This window comes from Rutidosis leptorrhynchoides, chromosome 6, assembly GCF_046630445.1.
Source record: "Rutidosis leptorrhynchoides isolate AG116_Rl617_1_P2 chromosome 6, CSIRO_AGI_Rlap_v1, whole genome shotgun sequence".
NCBI classification, from domain to species: domain Eukaryota; kingdom Viridiplantae; phylum Streptophyta; class Magnoliopsida; order Asterales; family Asteraceae; genus Rutidosis; species Rutidosis leptorrhynchoides.
Window position 1 is genome coordinate 339213470 of NC_092338.1, and position 16624 is coordinate 339230093.

A 16624-nucleotide genomic window follows, 5' to 3' on the forward strand; every position below is an offset into this window, starting at 1 on the left:
TCCAAGAAACGTCATCCAACTCATCACATTGATCAAACACGAGTCATGCTTGATCCACTCTCGCACATTTTGATTACATGGCCATAACTGGATTGCTAATAAATGCATCTAAACCAACACCACTCGATATAATCAACTCATTGTATAACTTTTTCCAACTACATATCGCAAGTTTGCGCACATATACTCAACATACTTGCATGGTAAGCTTATTAACTTCAATTTTGGAAGTTCAAGCTTCACAAAACACTTCTTTTGCATTAATGCATTGACCCAAACGAGTTTACCCAGAAATCAATGATATCCAAGAAACTATATTTTGTTCAGCCATGGGGATGAGAAGTCTGTTAGTATTGTTAAACAAGCTCTATATGAATTTGGCCAAGTGTCTGGTCTGCTGCCTAATATTAATAAGAGTACAATATTTTTTGGTAGTGTGGCTAATAATGTGCAGAGTAGAATTATTCAGATTTTGTCCTTTGGAGTGGGTAAATTGCATATGAAATATTTAGGTGTGCCCTTGGATGGGTATAAAAGATTGTAAGTGTTTGGTGGATAAAGTTACAAACAAGGTTCATAATTGGAAAATAAGAAAATTATCCTATGCTGGGAGATTGCAGCTAGTGGCTTATGTTCTTTCTACAAAGTAAACATATTGGGCATCTGTTTATGTGCTTCCAAGTGGTATTGTAAATGAAATTGATAAATTGTTAAAAGGTTTTTTATGGAATCAGTCAGATAATTCCAGAGGCAAAGCCAAAGTGGCATGGAAAGATGTTTGTATTCCCAAAGATCAAGGGGGATTAGGCTTAAGACCTCTTAAGAATTGGAATGAAACTCTAATTGTGAAACAGATTTGGAGGATTATTATTAAAGAAAATTCTCTTTGGAGTAAGTGGGTGAATTTGGTTAAGCTTAAAGGTATCAGGATATTGCTCCTTGTCAAAATGACAGTTGGGGTTGGAAATATTTTGCTTGATTTAAGAGAAAAGGTCCAGACTCATTTGGGTCTTGATTCTGTTAATGGCAGGGTTTATTATTTCATGGATCTCTAATGATGGCAGAAAAGTTCCATTCTCCACTAATCAGGTATGGAAGGATTTCAGAACAAATAGAGATAAAGTTACATGGGATCATGTGGTGTGGTTTAAAGGATTTGACCCAAAACATGCTTTTGTTCTTTGGCTTGCTGTGTTATCGTTTAAATACTCAAAACAGAATGAGTAAATGGTTTCCAAATCAGGTTTATAAATGTGCTTTATGTGATAAGGTGAAAGACTCTATTGGCCATTTGTTTTTCAAGTCTGATTATAGTTTAAAGGTCTGGAGGTGTTTGAAGCTAAAGTTGCTATTTAGAGGGCTTTCTGATCACCTTTTTGAGATTGTGCAGACATTGTCTATCTACCCGTTCACATGCAATATTTGGAGTATTATAAACAGGCTTCTTGTTGCAGCTTGTGTTTATTTTATGTGGCAGGAAAGGAATAACAGATTGTTTAGAATGGAGAAGAAGGCAGAAGTAGAAGTATGCAGTCAAATCCAGAGTTTTATCAAGTGCAAACTGTTGACTTTGAGAGTCAAAAAGTCATTTGTTGTTAAAAGAGCTGCTAGCGTGTGGGGTTTAAAGTGGTCTAATATGCAATTGCATTTGTAATTTTGCCCTTTGTGGGATTGTATGTTTGTATTGTTTTGGTTGCCTGTGGCTTGTTTGTTGGGGCTTGGATATGTCCAGCCTCTTGTTGTATGTTGTTCCTTTTAATTAATAAAAAGATTTCTTTGCCCGGGAAAAAAAAAATATATTTTGTTCAGCCATTTCATCGAACAATTGGAGGGCTAGGTCTGGTTCATTACATTTTAAGTGCATGTTTAAAAGGGTGTTTTTTAAAAACAAGGTTGACTTGTAACCCTTTTTTAACATGTGTGATTGAACAAGTTTCCCCTATATCGAATAACCTGATTGTATGGAATTGAATGATTACCAGTTTTGTGTAAACATCATTGATAAGGTTTAATAAAGTTTGAATAGTTATGGGTTTTAGTTGGCGAATCGTGTGATAATCAAAAACCAAAACTTATTATCTAACGATGGGGAATTAGAGCTGAAACTAAAACAAGATATCCATAAACATAAGTCAGGTGAAAATATCCAAGTGCAACAGTTACATGCCAAAGTTGTTTAATAGTATTACACCAGAGCATATAAGGTTAGTGAAACGAAACAAGAACCGGAAATATCAGCTTGTCATAAGCAGCACAAGAGTCGGAGGCTCGGCTTCTTCTCTATCCTCTCAACCAAGTGTTTCGATATGATGAGTTGTCACGCAAGGAAGCATCGTGTGGTTTATACTCCATAACATACCCATGTGGAAGCTTCAAGTGACGTTTTATTTTATCTCGCAAAGCCATCACCACCTGCTTATAAAAGAAATTATATCAGGTTTGAGTAAAAAGTAGGATTTCAAAATAACTTATTCTTAATCAACTAGTTAAGTATGGTTGACAAACTAACTCATTACAGTGTTGATCTTAAATTTATAAATAAAACTTTTAAAAGAGGTTATGCATCAACAATACACCCAGCAAACCTTTGACCCGTTTCATTATAGACTTATCTTTTCGAAATTTTCAACTTCAACCATTCGAGATAAAACACAAACGTATCGATCAATCTTAGATACGCAGACAGTATGGAAAGTTCGATAAACAAACCTGATTATCAGATGCATTGCGGTTCCAAACGCTCAATATATCCTCATTAAAGCGGATACTCAACACAATGCCACATATATTATCACTGTAATCAAGTTGATCACCTACCAAAGCTAGAACCTGGCCCAGAAAAAAGTAGATTGTTGACAATTAGGATCTACATACAAAAACACATTTGGACAATGCAAGTTATTAAATAATATATTCAATCATATTTGTCTGTAGATCATGTCCAACTTAAAATAACTATTTCCTATGGAGTATAAGATAACGAGAGGCCATTCTACTCTATGAATTTTGACGATTTAAATTCAATCACAATAGAGGAACATATAATAATAAAGATAAAAATAGGATTTTATTCACTTACCAAATCCTCCCAGAAACGTCCCGAGACAGCCTTTTTAAAACGTATGATCCACTTACCACCATTGCAATTAGCAGAATCCTACAATACCAAATTTCAGACAAACAAAGTTAGTATGGGTACTTTATAGTCAAACTAGCTTAAAGAGAACTGTCGACCTATCATATAACAAATATAATGATCCACTAATAATAAAATAGATGTTCATATATATTCTTTGTACCTCCCATAATGGACGAATCCCCTGTTTGAATAGATGCAAATCGGTTGGGCTAGGCAGGGATGATGGACGAGCCAAATGGCAATAGCTCACCCAAAAACCTTCGACCTGTAATTGTTTTAAAAATCGACAGTCAAGACACGGGGGTCAACAAAGACAACGACCATTTTTTGCATATCAAATGAATTTTTACCGTGCTAAAGTCCATTAACTGCTTTATGTTGTCCTCATAAGATGTCTGAGTGCGGACCCCAGGTGTGCGGCGAGTGTACCAAAATACAAACTTGGTCTGTTGAAAAAAGGTCACAAGCACAAACACAATCAAGTGATGGTAATATGTATACAATATACTCCAAAAAATGGCAACATAAAAAACTACAAGCAAAAGTAAACCTCTTTTAAACGAGACCTCTCACACAACCTCTGAACAATGTGGCCAGTGGCCACAACATAGACTTACTCCCCTTACAGACACAAACTCAAAAGTTTACTTAATAACTCGCGTTAACAACTTGAAAAAATAATTATCAGGTACCTGACTTTAACTCCCTATAATAACTAAATTGTTGTTATTCACAAATCACAATACTCGAACGATCACTGTAGACTTTAAGAGTTCTCTCTATCTCTTTAACAGCAACAACCAACCTAACTAATACACTTGAGACTAACTGATAAGTTTCATAGTAGAGCAACAACGACATTTACAACGAAAGGAAACAATTTTTTATGTTTCTAAAATAATTACTGCTTAACTAATTACAAGAACATAAGAGCATATTCAATTTAATCATGCATCTGTGCAAACCTTTTATCACTATTTTATGTCATACCAGATTACTCATATATACAAATTATGTAATAAGAATATAATATAACATATAGTTCTTAGCTCATTGAATAAATTATCCAGTATTATAACAAAAACTTAGGATTTAATAGTAATTTAAAATATAGTAGTTATTTTGCATCTTTATTCATCTTTCACCTTAAAATTAAAAGAAAATTAAAAAAATATATATATCGATGTATCAAAATATACCTTGAGAGGATGTAAACCAGCTTTAAGTTCACGCGATTGACGTTCACGATCTTCGGATGAATCGTACTCCGACTGAGAGTTATCTGATTTCGATCTCTTTTCCGTTGATGCATCCATCTCCGACAAGTTTTCCGGTAGACTTTTGATAAAACCCTAGCTCGATTTTATTACGAAAGAAAGAGGGCTGAAAATGAAAAGTTCCGGGTTTTGTACGAATCGGGCGGGTAAGCGGGTTGCACTTCTGTAATCTGTTACCATGTAGTTATGCTACATTCCAAGTTTAGTCCTTATAGTTTTAAAAGCTTTAAATAAGGAGTTAATGTATATACTTTATTTGTTTTAATTAGTTTTCGAACCCTCGCTTCGTGCTGGGGGTTCGGTTTTTAATGTATTTTATTGCGTTTAGTTTGTAAAATTATTTCGTGGCTAACAATGATGTCGTTGAAGCGCAACTCGAGTCGAACTAAAAGGAATAACCCGTGAAAGATTTAAATGTTATTTTAAATTAACAATATATGTGCATCTCCGCGTTTCGCTATGGAATTGTCGACTTTTAAAAATTTAACGCAAAATCAACGTATATGAAAAGTACCCCAAATATTTAGTGTTTTTTAAAAAGCGTCCGTTTTACGTATAGTTAGTGACATTTTGTTCCAAAAATTATTTGGAGTTTAACGATGTTGTCGAAAAAATTTAACTCGTTACGAGCGAGAAGATATGGCCCATTAAATATTTGGGTGGAGTTTATTTAAGATTTTTTTATAAAAATGGTTATTTGTGTGACAACCCGGAAACTTCCGAGTTAATTTAAACAAAAATCCTTACATGATTTCATCTAAACTTAGACAAATTTCGATGATTCACGAACAGTTATTTGTAAATAATAATAAATTAGTATTAATTAATATTATTAAAATAATATTTAACAATATTATCATTATCATTTACAGTTATCATTATTAGTATTATCATTTTTATTGTTATGAAATTGATTATTATTATTAATATTATTATTAGTATAGTTATACTTATTATCATTATCATTAATATAATTACTAATATATTATTAATATTAATATCATTATTATTAATACTTAGCATTTATATTAATATAATGAAATATCATTATTATTTATTATTACCATTATAAAACAACTTATTAATAGTTTCATTAATATAATTATTATTATTATTATTATCAATAACATTTTATAATGATTATTATCATTATAATTAATTATAATTAAAATTATCATTTTTATTATTAATATTGTCATATTAATATTATTATCATTATTTTTATCATTATTATTATAATTATAATTATTATTAATATAATTATTATTAGTATTATTATTAATGTATTTATTTAATAATAATAATTAAAAGTAAAAGACAACAAATACCTAAATTAGGTAAGATCATTTTCTGTATTTTTATTTTTAATTATGATCTGCATTTTCTGATTTTTATATATTTAATATAAAGCAATTAGGTATGCTGTTGCCTTTTTATTTTTTTTATATTTCTGTTTGTTCTTGATCGAAAATACAGTCGACACCCACATTTAATTTTATAATCGATCATCTAAGTGTAAATGAATCATCCTCCATTGCCGTTATCAATTTAAAACCACTACAGCTGCAATTGAAAGTGAAAAGCAAAATAAAAACAGAAAAATTTGAGTCGACCCCTGTTCTTGATTCAATTTTACAATAGTTCAAATTCGATTTTAATTTCAAAAAGTATAAATGCAAAGTTATTAGTAATGGTGTAAACAAACTTCCTGCAAAGTTTCAAATCTCAATTTTAAGTATCGAGTTGTAATTTCGAAGTCAAAGGTAATTTCTAAAAAAAGTCAAACTTGGTTCTAAGATCGAATTGGAGAATTTTGTGATGTTTCTGTTATAATTAAAGATCTCAGAAGTTTATATAAGTCATTTGAAACATAATTCATTTTATAAGTATTGTCTAAAACGTTTACATAATCAAAATCATTATATTTTTTTTCCAAAAAAAAAAAACCGTCGACACAGCGAAGGCTGTTTTCTTTTATTATTTTTTCCGTTTTTCATTTTTTTTATCAAGAACACCCTTTTTCAGTTTATGATTGTTTTCATTTAATTTGCACGTTTTAATTCGACCTTAAAAGGTGATGTGTTGATGGTCCTGATCGAATTCTTGTGAAGAAGAAGAGGAAGAAGGGCAGTTAGCAAAAACGGGTTATAAGTAACAAAAGGGGGGTTTAAATCAGAAAAGAGAAGCAGAGGGAATGGTTAAGGTGTTGGTTGTGTGAACGAGAGGTCGCGGGTTCGATTCTCGTCTGTGGCAAAAAAAAAAATTAAAAAGCTTATAAGGTAGTTTTTCTTATTATTATTATTATTATTATTATTATTATTATTATTATTATTATTATTATTATTATTATTATTATTATTATTATTAATTATTGTTATTATGTTAGTTATTATTACTAACAATAAGATTATTATTATCATCAAAATAACTTATGATATTATCATTATTATTACTAGTACTAGTATTATCATTTAAAAATTATTAGTATTATCAAATATTATTATCATTAGTAGTATTATTATTGTATTATTACTAATATTATTATCATTACTAGTATTATCCTTAAGTAGTATTAATATAAAAACTATCATTAGTAATAAGATTGTTATTATTATTAATGATGTGTGCGAGGTGTACTAGGAAATAGTATTATTTTTATAACGAAATACTATTAAATATGATACAATTTTACACAAGATATTTATTTATTTATAGAATGGATATACCTAAACCTTGCTACAACACTTATAGGCAGTGTACCTAATCGTACAGTAGTGTAGTTTTTAGTAAGTCCGGTTCGTTCCACAGGGATACACTTAAACAAGCTTAACGCTATATTAGTTTTAATTTATAAAAATACGAAAACATATATAAGTAATATTATTATTATAAAAAGGGGGTTTTTACCGTTTAATGACCGGTTTGTCAAATTTTAAAACTTTAGTCGCAGTTAAAACCTAATGTAAAATATTAAATAAATAAAAGACTTAATTTAAAGCGTAAAATAAATAACGATAATGAAATTGCGATAAATAAAAGTGCGATAATTAAAAAGTACGATAATTAAAAGTACAATTAAATACAATGACAATAAATAAAAGAGCGATAATTAGAAGTGCAATTAAATATGAAAATAAAGGAATTATGCTTATTTAAACTTCCGTAATCATGATGTTTGACGTGTTGATTTTAGTTTATTCCCATGGGTTAATTGTCCTTTGTCCTGGATTATTCAATATGTCCGTCTGGTTTTTGTCCATAACAGTCCATCAGTCATAAATATAAAGTGCGAGTATCCTCGTCAAATTATCCTTATATTCGAAGTCAAATATTCCAACTAATTGGGGACTTAAACTGTAACAAGGTTTTAATACTTTGTTTAATAATTACACCAGGTTATCGACTGCGTGTAACCCAAGGTTTTAATACTTTGTTATCAATTATGCCAAGTGTCCTTGTACATAATTTCACCCCTGTTTTAATAATTCCATAGACTATTAATCCATTCCCGTGTCCGGTTAAATGAACGATTATTCGTACATATAAATATCCCGCCCATCGTGTCCGATCGAGTGTATATGGTTATTTATAGGTACGTCCAATTGTAAATCTTTATATTAAAATTAACAAACTATCATTTAGTTAAACAAATATAAAGTCCATTAATAGCCCATAGTCTAATTTTCACAAGTGTCGTTCTTTTGTCCAAACCCCAATTATGGTACAAAACCCAATTACCCAATTTTAATATTTTCAGCCCAACATCATGATTACTTTGTCTTAAATAAGCATAATAATAACTTAGCTACGAGACATTAAATTAAAAATAACATTAATCATAACTTACAGTGATTAAAAATAGCGTAGCGTTACACGGACAGAATTTCGACTTACACCCTTACAACATTCGCTAACATACCCTTATTATTATAATTTAAAATTAAAATATAATATATATATATATATATATATATATATATATATATATATATATATATATATATATATATATATATATATATATATATATATATATATATCATATGATAGATAGAGAGATAGGTTGATATATATTGAACCAAAACACGCGAATTTATAGCAATGTGGCCTGTAACCTACCACCATGCGATCGCATGGAATTAAAGCTTCCAGGCCATGCGATCGCATGGCCCCCTTTTCCAGCTCACATGAGTTTGTTTCTTTGTATGCCGACGGTTTAATATATAAACATAATATATAAATAATTATAAGAATTATTTAAATATTATATTATATTTATGTGCATAGTTGACTTGTAATTTTTAGTCCGTTGCGTCGAGCGTTGAGAGTTGACTTTGGTCCCGGTTCCTGATTTTTGAACGTCATTGCGTACAATTTAATATCTTGTATTTTGCATTTTGCACCTTGTACTCTTGTAATTTTGAGACGTTTCTTATCAATAATTGGAACCACTTTGATTGTACTTTGTACTTTTGAGCTTTTTGGTCGTTTGCGTCTTCAATTCGTCGAATCTGTCTTTTGTCTTCACCTCTTATTATTTAAAAGAATATCACTTGTAAATAGAACAATTGCAACTAAAAGCTTTTCTTTCTTGAGGAATAATGCTATGAAATATATGTTCATTTTTAGCATTATCAAATATTCCCACACTTGAGCGTTGCTTGTCCTCAAGCAATATAGTCTTGAAATATACTAGAATCACTTCTTTATTCTTCATACTTTGTACATCAGTGATTTCTATACGGCGGTATAAACAATGGTAGTAACGTTGTGGTTTACAGTCCCACATGACTATAAAAATTTAGATCCATTAAGGAAATTGGATCTTTATGAAAACATTTGATCTTTTGAAAATTAAATATAGCTTTTACCCTAGATAAGTTTTTCGGAATAACCCTTCACCGGTGTTTGCAAATTATTTTTGTGGGTTTGGTGGGTTTCAGATTTGAAAATTTTAGCTCAAAACTTACGATTTTGTGTCACCCTCTTGCTAACCTTGTATTAGGAAAGCAACACGTCCAGTATACTTGTTCCGTATATTACCTTTCGGTAAACTACCGTCCGATTGTAAAGGAAAGCGTTGAACAAGCAACTGTTAAGGCAATGTCCCCTGACATGCTTTTAATTATGGTCTATAACGTGTCGGATGCAATTACTATCCTTGGTAGGAGCAATAGTAAAGCTCACCCTTATAATTTTCCGGTCTGGCACAAGGTCCTGTCTTTGACCATGCTATGCAACCACCGTTCTTACGGTTGACACCCGATTTGGTTCAGGTGACCTAATGAATTCCAGGTGAATTCCTAGGATTTTACGTTCAATGGTAATGAACGCATTGAAAATGGGTTTTCAGAAAACAAATCGGTTTGTAATTTTGATCAAAATATTTTCTCGTTCAAGCTCGAGTTTAGATATCATTGAATTCCATGAGTTTGTAATTCTCAATCTTTAAGGTCAATCTCAAGGATTGAGTAATATCAGTCTTAAAAGCTGATTTTTGATCTTTAAGGAGATTATCCTTTCTAGGGATCTGATTCATTAGTCTTATCCAGCTAATTTGCACGGCGTCCTCCCCATTTTACAAGACAGATCCTCTCATGGTTAGGATAAGTCTGACCACTTGGCGACCCTGTTTGATGCTGAGGTCCGTGGATTTTTTGCTGATTTTAGAGATGACTTTTCTAGATTTTTCGTCAACCTACAGCTAGTCTGGACGACAACTTCATGACCTGAATCAAGAAGCGCGTGTCTTTTTCGGAAGACTTTACTTCCTTTTAATGATGGAATTGATTCATCGTGTAGATCCATCTTTTCTTTCAAATATATTACAGTAAATTGGGTAAAACTGTTTAGATTAGTCCAAAGCAAAAGTATCTTCAGTTATTTGTACAAAAATATGTGATATATGTTTTAAATAACTTGGTAAATTTTTCCACACTTGGCTTTTATTTTCCTTTTTATTGTCCTCTATTCCATTTTAAATGAATTCTAACATTTTGGTTTGTTTCTAAATTTATGTCCTTTCCGAGGTAACAATAATTTCGGTGTTAACACCTAGTTTTATTGTTCATAAATATGTATAAACATGATTTTGAGTTCATTTAATTGAAAATTTTTGAAAATTTTTACTAGAATTGGGTAGTCAGTATATAAGACTAGGGCTGTTCTTTATTATCAGAGAGCACTAGATTCTAATACAACTACTACGTTACTAGTATTTCTAATGGTAACTAAGTGTATAAATAAAAAAATTTAAAAATTTCGAAAGAATTTAACCCCTTCCCACACTTAAGATCTTGCAATGCCCTCATTTGCAAGAAATCAGTAACAATTTAAATTATTGAGGGTGATTAGCGTAGAAAAATGATTAAATTTTACCAAAGTTTCCAAACATATTGGCGTTTGTTTGCTGAATGATAAATGGTGCACATCATTTGTTCATTCCGTCTTGTTGTTACATCATATTTGTTTTTCGTTTTGTCGTCAAAAGTACTAGCTTTTGCTGAACTTAATGCCAGTCTTTGAAAATGCGCTGTTTTACCCCGTGAAATAGATTTCTTAGTGATATGATCTAGCCCACTCATAAGATAGTCGGACTAATTGGTTTTCCATAGCTACATAGGCGTAACCTCGAGCATTCAACGTTTTTTATTCTAAACATATGAACGGTCCATCTCTGCATAGAGTAACAAACTCGGTATTTGAATAGGTATGATTATTTGAACATTTACCTTCGTGTGACCATTTTTCGCATTTGTGACATCTTTCAAGGTGTCGTGCTCTTCTTTTCACTGCGGATTTTGATTTTCCTTTACCAAATTGTAACTTATTATTTTCGTTTCTCGATTCTTTTCTTACTCCGTCCAATTTACCTCTGATTAATGATACCAATTCACTTGGAAGGGTGTCATTATTACGTTTAGTGATCAAAGCGTGTAGCATTAGACCATGGTTTAGTTCACATGAAGTCTTTATTTCGTAAAAACCTAAAAAAAAATAAAAATTCAGAATGGAGGGAGAAGACTAGTTCTTTAGGGTCTGCTAGGGAAAGACCATTCGGGTTCCATTCTCGGAAACTACACGAAAACAGAACATCTAACTCTAACAAAAATACATACTATCCTTTAAATACTTGATTCTCCCCACACTTAGTTAGCTGTGGTGTTAAAATTGTGATTAACGTCGTTGTCGACTTCCATTGGACTATCTATGTAATGTTTAACTCTGTGACCATTAACCTTAAATTCAATCCCATTTGAATTTATTAATTCTACTGTTCCGTATGGAAAAACTCTTTTGACTATGAATGGTCCAGACCATATTGATTTCAATTTTCCAGGAAATAGCTTGAATCGTGAATTGAAAAGAAGAACTCTGTCTCCTTCTTTAAATTCTTTTGAACTTCTGATTCTTTTATCATGCCATTTCTTCGTTCTTTCCTTATAGATTAACGAATTTTCGTATGCTTCTTGTCTTAATTCTTCTAATTCATTTAATTGACTTAATCGTAGACGTCCGGCTTCATGTAAATCAAGATTACATGTCTTCAAAGCCCAAAATGCTTTGTGTTCAATTTCTATTAGAAGATGACATGCTTTTCTGTAAACGAGTCTAAAAGGTGTGGTTCCAATTGGAGTTTTGTAGGCTGTTCTAAAAGCCCAGAGTGCATCCTCCAATTTCATGGATCATTCCTTCGGATTTGATCCTACGGTTTTCTCTAGAATACGTTTTAAAGCTCGGTTGGTATTTTCAACTTGTCCACTTATTTGTGGATGATAAGCAGTGTAGATTTTATGAGTTACTCCATATATTTTAAGAACTTTCTCAAGTTGATTATTACAAAAATGAGTTCCCCGATCACTTATTAAAGCTTTCGGTATTTCAACCTTGCAATAATACGTTTTAAAAAGTTGACTACAACTCGTGCATCGTTAGTTGGGAGAGCTTGTGCTTCCGCCCATTTAGATACATAATCAATGGCAACGAGAATGTAGAGATTATTATGAGATTTTGGAAATGGACCCATAAAGTCAATACCCCAAATGTCAAATACTTCACATACTTGAATGACATTTTGTGACATTTCATCACGTTGACTTATTTTTTCGGCCCTCTGACAAGCATCACAGGATTTGCAAAGAAGGTGTGCGTCTTTGCAAATTGTAGGCCAATAGAATCCAGCATCGTAAACTTTTCTTGCTGTGAGTTGAGGCCCATAATGCCCTCCTGTTGGTCCTGTGTGACAATGGTTTAAAATTTGACTAGCTTCATCTCCAAATACACATCGGCGTATTATTCCATCGGGACAACTTTTAAACAAATGTGGATCTTCCCAGAAATAGTGTTTTATATCACTAAAGAATTTCTTTCGTTTTTGGTACGATAATCCTTTTTCAAGGAATCCACATACTAAGTAGTTTGCATAGTCTGCAAACCATGGAATTTCATTATAATCTATCTTCAATAGATATTCATCAGGAAAATTGTCTTGTATGGCCGATTCATTTAGAACTTCTAATTCAGGATTTTCAAGACGAGAAAGATGATCAACGGCTAGATTTTCTGCTCCCTTTTTATCTCGAATTTCAATATCGAACTCTTATAAGAGTAAGATCCAACGGATTAATCTTGGTTTAGCATCTTGTTTCGAAAATAGGTATCTAAGAGCAGAATGGTCGGTATAGACCACCGTATTTGCTAGAACGAGATATGAATGAAATTTGTCAAAAGCAAAGACAATGGCAAGGAGTTCTTTTTCAGTAGTTGTGTAATTTGTTTGTGCTCCTTGTAATGTCTTACTAGCATAATATATAGGTTGAAATCGTTTTTCAATCCTTTGTCCTAAAACGACTCCCATTGCAAAATCACTTGCATCGCACATAAGTTCGAATGGTAGATTCCAATTTGGAGTTATCATGATCGGCGCATTAGTGAGTTTTTCTTTAAGAATATTAAAAGATTTGATACATTTATCTGAAAAGATAAATGGAGCATCATTTTCTAGGAGTTTATTCATAGGAGTGGCAATTTTGGAAAAATCTTTTATGAAACGTCGGTAAAAACCGGCATGCCCTAGAAAACTCCTAACTCCTCTAACATTGGTGGGATGTGGAAGTTTAGCAATTACATCTACTTTAGCTCTATCCACTTCAATTCATTCCTTTGAGATTTTATGTCCAAGAACGATGCCTTCCTTGACCATGAAATGGCATTTCTCCCAATTAAGAACTAGATTTGATTGTTCGCATCTAATAAGCATTCGTTCAAGATTAACTAGACATGTTTTAAAAGTATCACCGAAGACCGAAAAGTCATCCATGAAAACTTCCATGCATTCTTCTATCATGTCGTGAAAAATCGCCATCATGCACATTTGAAAGGTTGCAGGGGCGTTGCAAAGTCCAAATGGCACGCGTTTGTAAGCAAAAGTACCATAAGGGTACGTAAACGTGGTTTTCTCTTGGTCCTCGGGTGCTATTGGAATTTGAAAATATCCGAAAAAACCATCAAGAAAATAATAGTAACTATTTCCGGCTAATCTTTCCAACATTTGATCAATGAAAGGTAAGGGAAAGTGATCTTTTCTGGTGGAGTCATTCAATTTTCTATAATCAATACAAACACGCCATCCTGTTACAGTCCTAGTAGGAATAAGCTCATTTTTCTCATTTGTGATGACAGTCATGCTACCCTTCTTAGGCACGCATTGAACTGGGCTTACCCATGGACTATCAGAGATTGGATAAATTAAACCTGCATCTAGCAGTTTAATAATTTCTTTTTTAACAACATCTTGCATATTAGGATTTAGTCTTCGTTGGCGTTGCAAATACGTTTTATGACCTTCTTCCATAAGGATTTTATGTGTGCAATACGAAGGACTTATTCCTTTAATATCATGAATCTTCCATGCAATAGCTGGTTTATGAGCTTTTAGCACAGAAATGAGTTGAGATTTTTCATTTTCAGTAAGAGAAGACGATATTATTACAGGTAATTCAGATTCACCATGTAAATAAGCATATTTCAAATGGTTTGGAAGTGGCTTTAACTCTAATGTTGGTGGTTCTTCTATCAATGATTTGTATCGATATCTGTCTTCTTCTTTTAGCATTTGAATTTTTTCTGTTGTTGGTTCATATCCATTAGCCATAAGTGTAGCTAACATTTCAGTTTCATCAATTGGTTCAGTTCCTTCTCCTAAAGAACATTCTCCTGTTCCTTGTAATTCTGGAAATTCTTCTAACAATTCTGCATGTGATTCTATAGTTTGAATATAATAACATGTATCATCTGCAGATTGCGGTTGTTGCATGGCTCTATCAATTGAAAATGTAACACTATCGTCCTCTATACTTAGGGCCAGTTTCTTACCAAACACGTCTATTATTGCTTTGGCCGTGTTTAAGAATGGTCTTCCTAATATGAGAGGTACTCGAGAATCTTCTTTCATGTCCAGAATAACAAAATCTACTGGAAATACTAAAGTACCAACTTTAACTAGCATATTTTCCATTATCCCTCTAGGATATTTTATTGATCTATCGGCTAGTTGCATGCTTATTCTTGTTGGTTTCAATTCTCCAAGGTCTAGTTTAGCGTATAGTGAATACGGCATTAGATTTATACTAGCACCTAAGTCTGCCAATGCTTCTATTGAACTAAGACTACCCAGAGAACATGGAATTGTGAAACTTCCTGGATCTGATAATTTTTCTGGTATCTTATTCAACAGCAGTACAGAACAATTAGCATTCATAGTAATAGCCGAGAGTTCTTCCATTTTCTTTCTATTTGTGATTAGATCTTTCAGAAATTTAGCATATCTAGGCATTCCTGAAATCACATCAATGAAAGGAAGATTTACATTTATCTGTTTAAACATATTCAAGAATTTGGATTGCTCGACTTCAAGTCTCTCTTTTCTCATTTTACTCGGGTAAGGAAGTGGTGGTTGGTATGGTTTAACATAAGGTTTAGCCTTAATTGTGTTATCTTCATTAACCTTTTCAACTACCGGTTCTTTTTTCTTATCTTGTTCAGATTGTGGTTCTTGTGAAGTAGGAATAGCTTCATCAGAAATTACAGGTATTTCAGGTGGTTTAAGTGTAATACCACTTCTTGTGGTAATGGCTTTAGCTGTTTCATTCCGGGGGTTAGCATTTGTATCACTAGGTAGACTTCCTGGTTTTCTTTCACCTATTAACCTTGCTAGGTTGCTCACTTCTTGTTCCAAAGAAGCTTGTTGATTTCTAAATGCTTGAGCATTTTGTTCATTCGTTTGTTTTTGAGATGTGAAAAACAGTGTTTGAGAATCAACTAGCTTTAACATCATGTCTTCTAAATTTGGCTTTTTATCATCGGTTTGTGGTGGTTTGTTTTGAAAATTAGGTCTTTGCTGATTGTAAGTATTGTTGGATACTTGTTGATTACTTGGACCTTGTTGGTTGTTGTATGGAACATTACGGTTATAATTCTAATTTTGATTGTAGATCGGTCTTGGCGGTTGATAATTATTCTGATAATTATTTCCAGGCCTTTGGTTTATGTATGAAACATTCTCTCTTTGTTCCATTGTTAGTTCAATACTGAGACAATCTTTTGTTAAATGTGGTCCTCCACACTGCTCACAACTAATTCGTATTGAGTGGATATCTTTAGTCATCTTTTCCATTCGTCTCTCGACAGCATCTATCTTTGTAGAAATGGAATCTAAGTCATGGCTAGAATCGGCTCTAGCTGCTTTAGATGATCTAACGATATCTTTTTCTTGGTGCCACTCATGTGAGTGGGAAGCAGTGTTATCAATAATTTTATAAGCGTCAGTTGCAGTTTTCTTCATAATGGAACCACCAGCTACTATATCGATGTCTTTCCTTGTAGTGATGTCGCATCCTTGGTAGAATATTTGTACTATTTGACAGGTGTCTAAACCATGTTGCGGACATCCTCTTAATAACTTTCCAAATCTTGTCCATGCCTCATATAGAGTTTCATTTGGCTTTTGTGTGAACGTAACAATTTCTCCTTGAAGTCTCACGGCTTTAGATGCTGGAAAGAATTGTTTAAGAAATTTTTCAACTAAAACGTCCCATGTATCAATCGCCCCTTCAGGTAACGATTCTAACCAATCTTTGGCTTCTCCCTTTAAAGTCCAGGGAAATAACATGAGATATATCTGTTCATCCTCCACGTCTCTTATTTTAAA

At 32.5% G+C, this 16624-nt stretch overlaps 1 protein-coding gene across 1 annotated transcript; it reads right to left on the reverse strand.

Annotated features, from left to right (window-relative positions):
- Positions 1–2100: 2100 nt before the first annotated feature.
- LOC139853003 (eukaryotic translation initiation factor NCBP) lies at positions 2101–4524 on the reverse strand. Its single transcript, XM_071842363.1, has 6 exons — positions 4339–4524; positions 3490–3585; positions 3300–3404; positions 3080–3157; positions 2710–2829; positions 2101–2412 (listed from the first exon to the last, which is right to left on the reverse strand). The coding sequence occupies exons 1-6, from the start codon at positions 4453–4455 to the stop codon at positions 2281–2283; spliced, it is 648 nt and encodes a 215-aa protein (XP_071698464.1). The 5' UTR covers positions 4456–4524; the 3' UTR covers positions 2101–2280.
- Between the last annotated feature and the right edge of the window lie 12100 nt (positions 4525–16624).

Coding starts and splice junctions, on each gene's coding strand:
- LOC139853003 (XM_071842363.1), bottom strand. CDS start 4,455: ATGGATGCATCAACGGAAAAGAGATCGAAATCAGATAACTCTCAGTCG. Junction 3,158..3,299: donor GGATTCGTCCATTATGGGAG/GTACAAAGAATA, acceptor TTGGTATTGTAG/GATTCTGCTAATTGCAATGG. Junction 2,413..2,709: donor GCAATGCATCTGATAATCAG/GTTTGTTTATCG, acceptor TTTTATAAGCAG/GTGGTGATGGCTTTGCGAGA.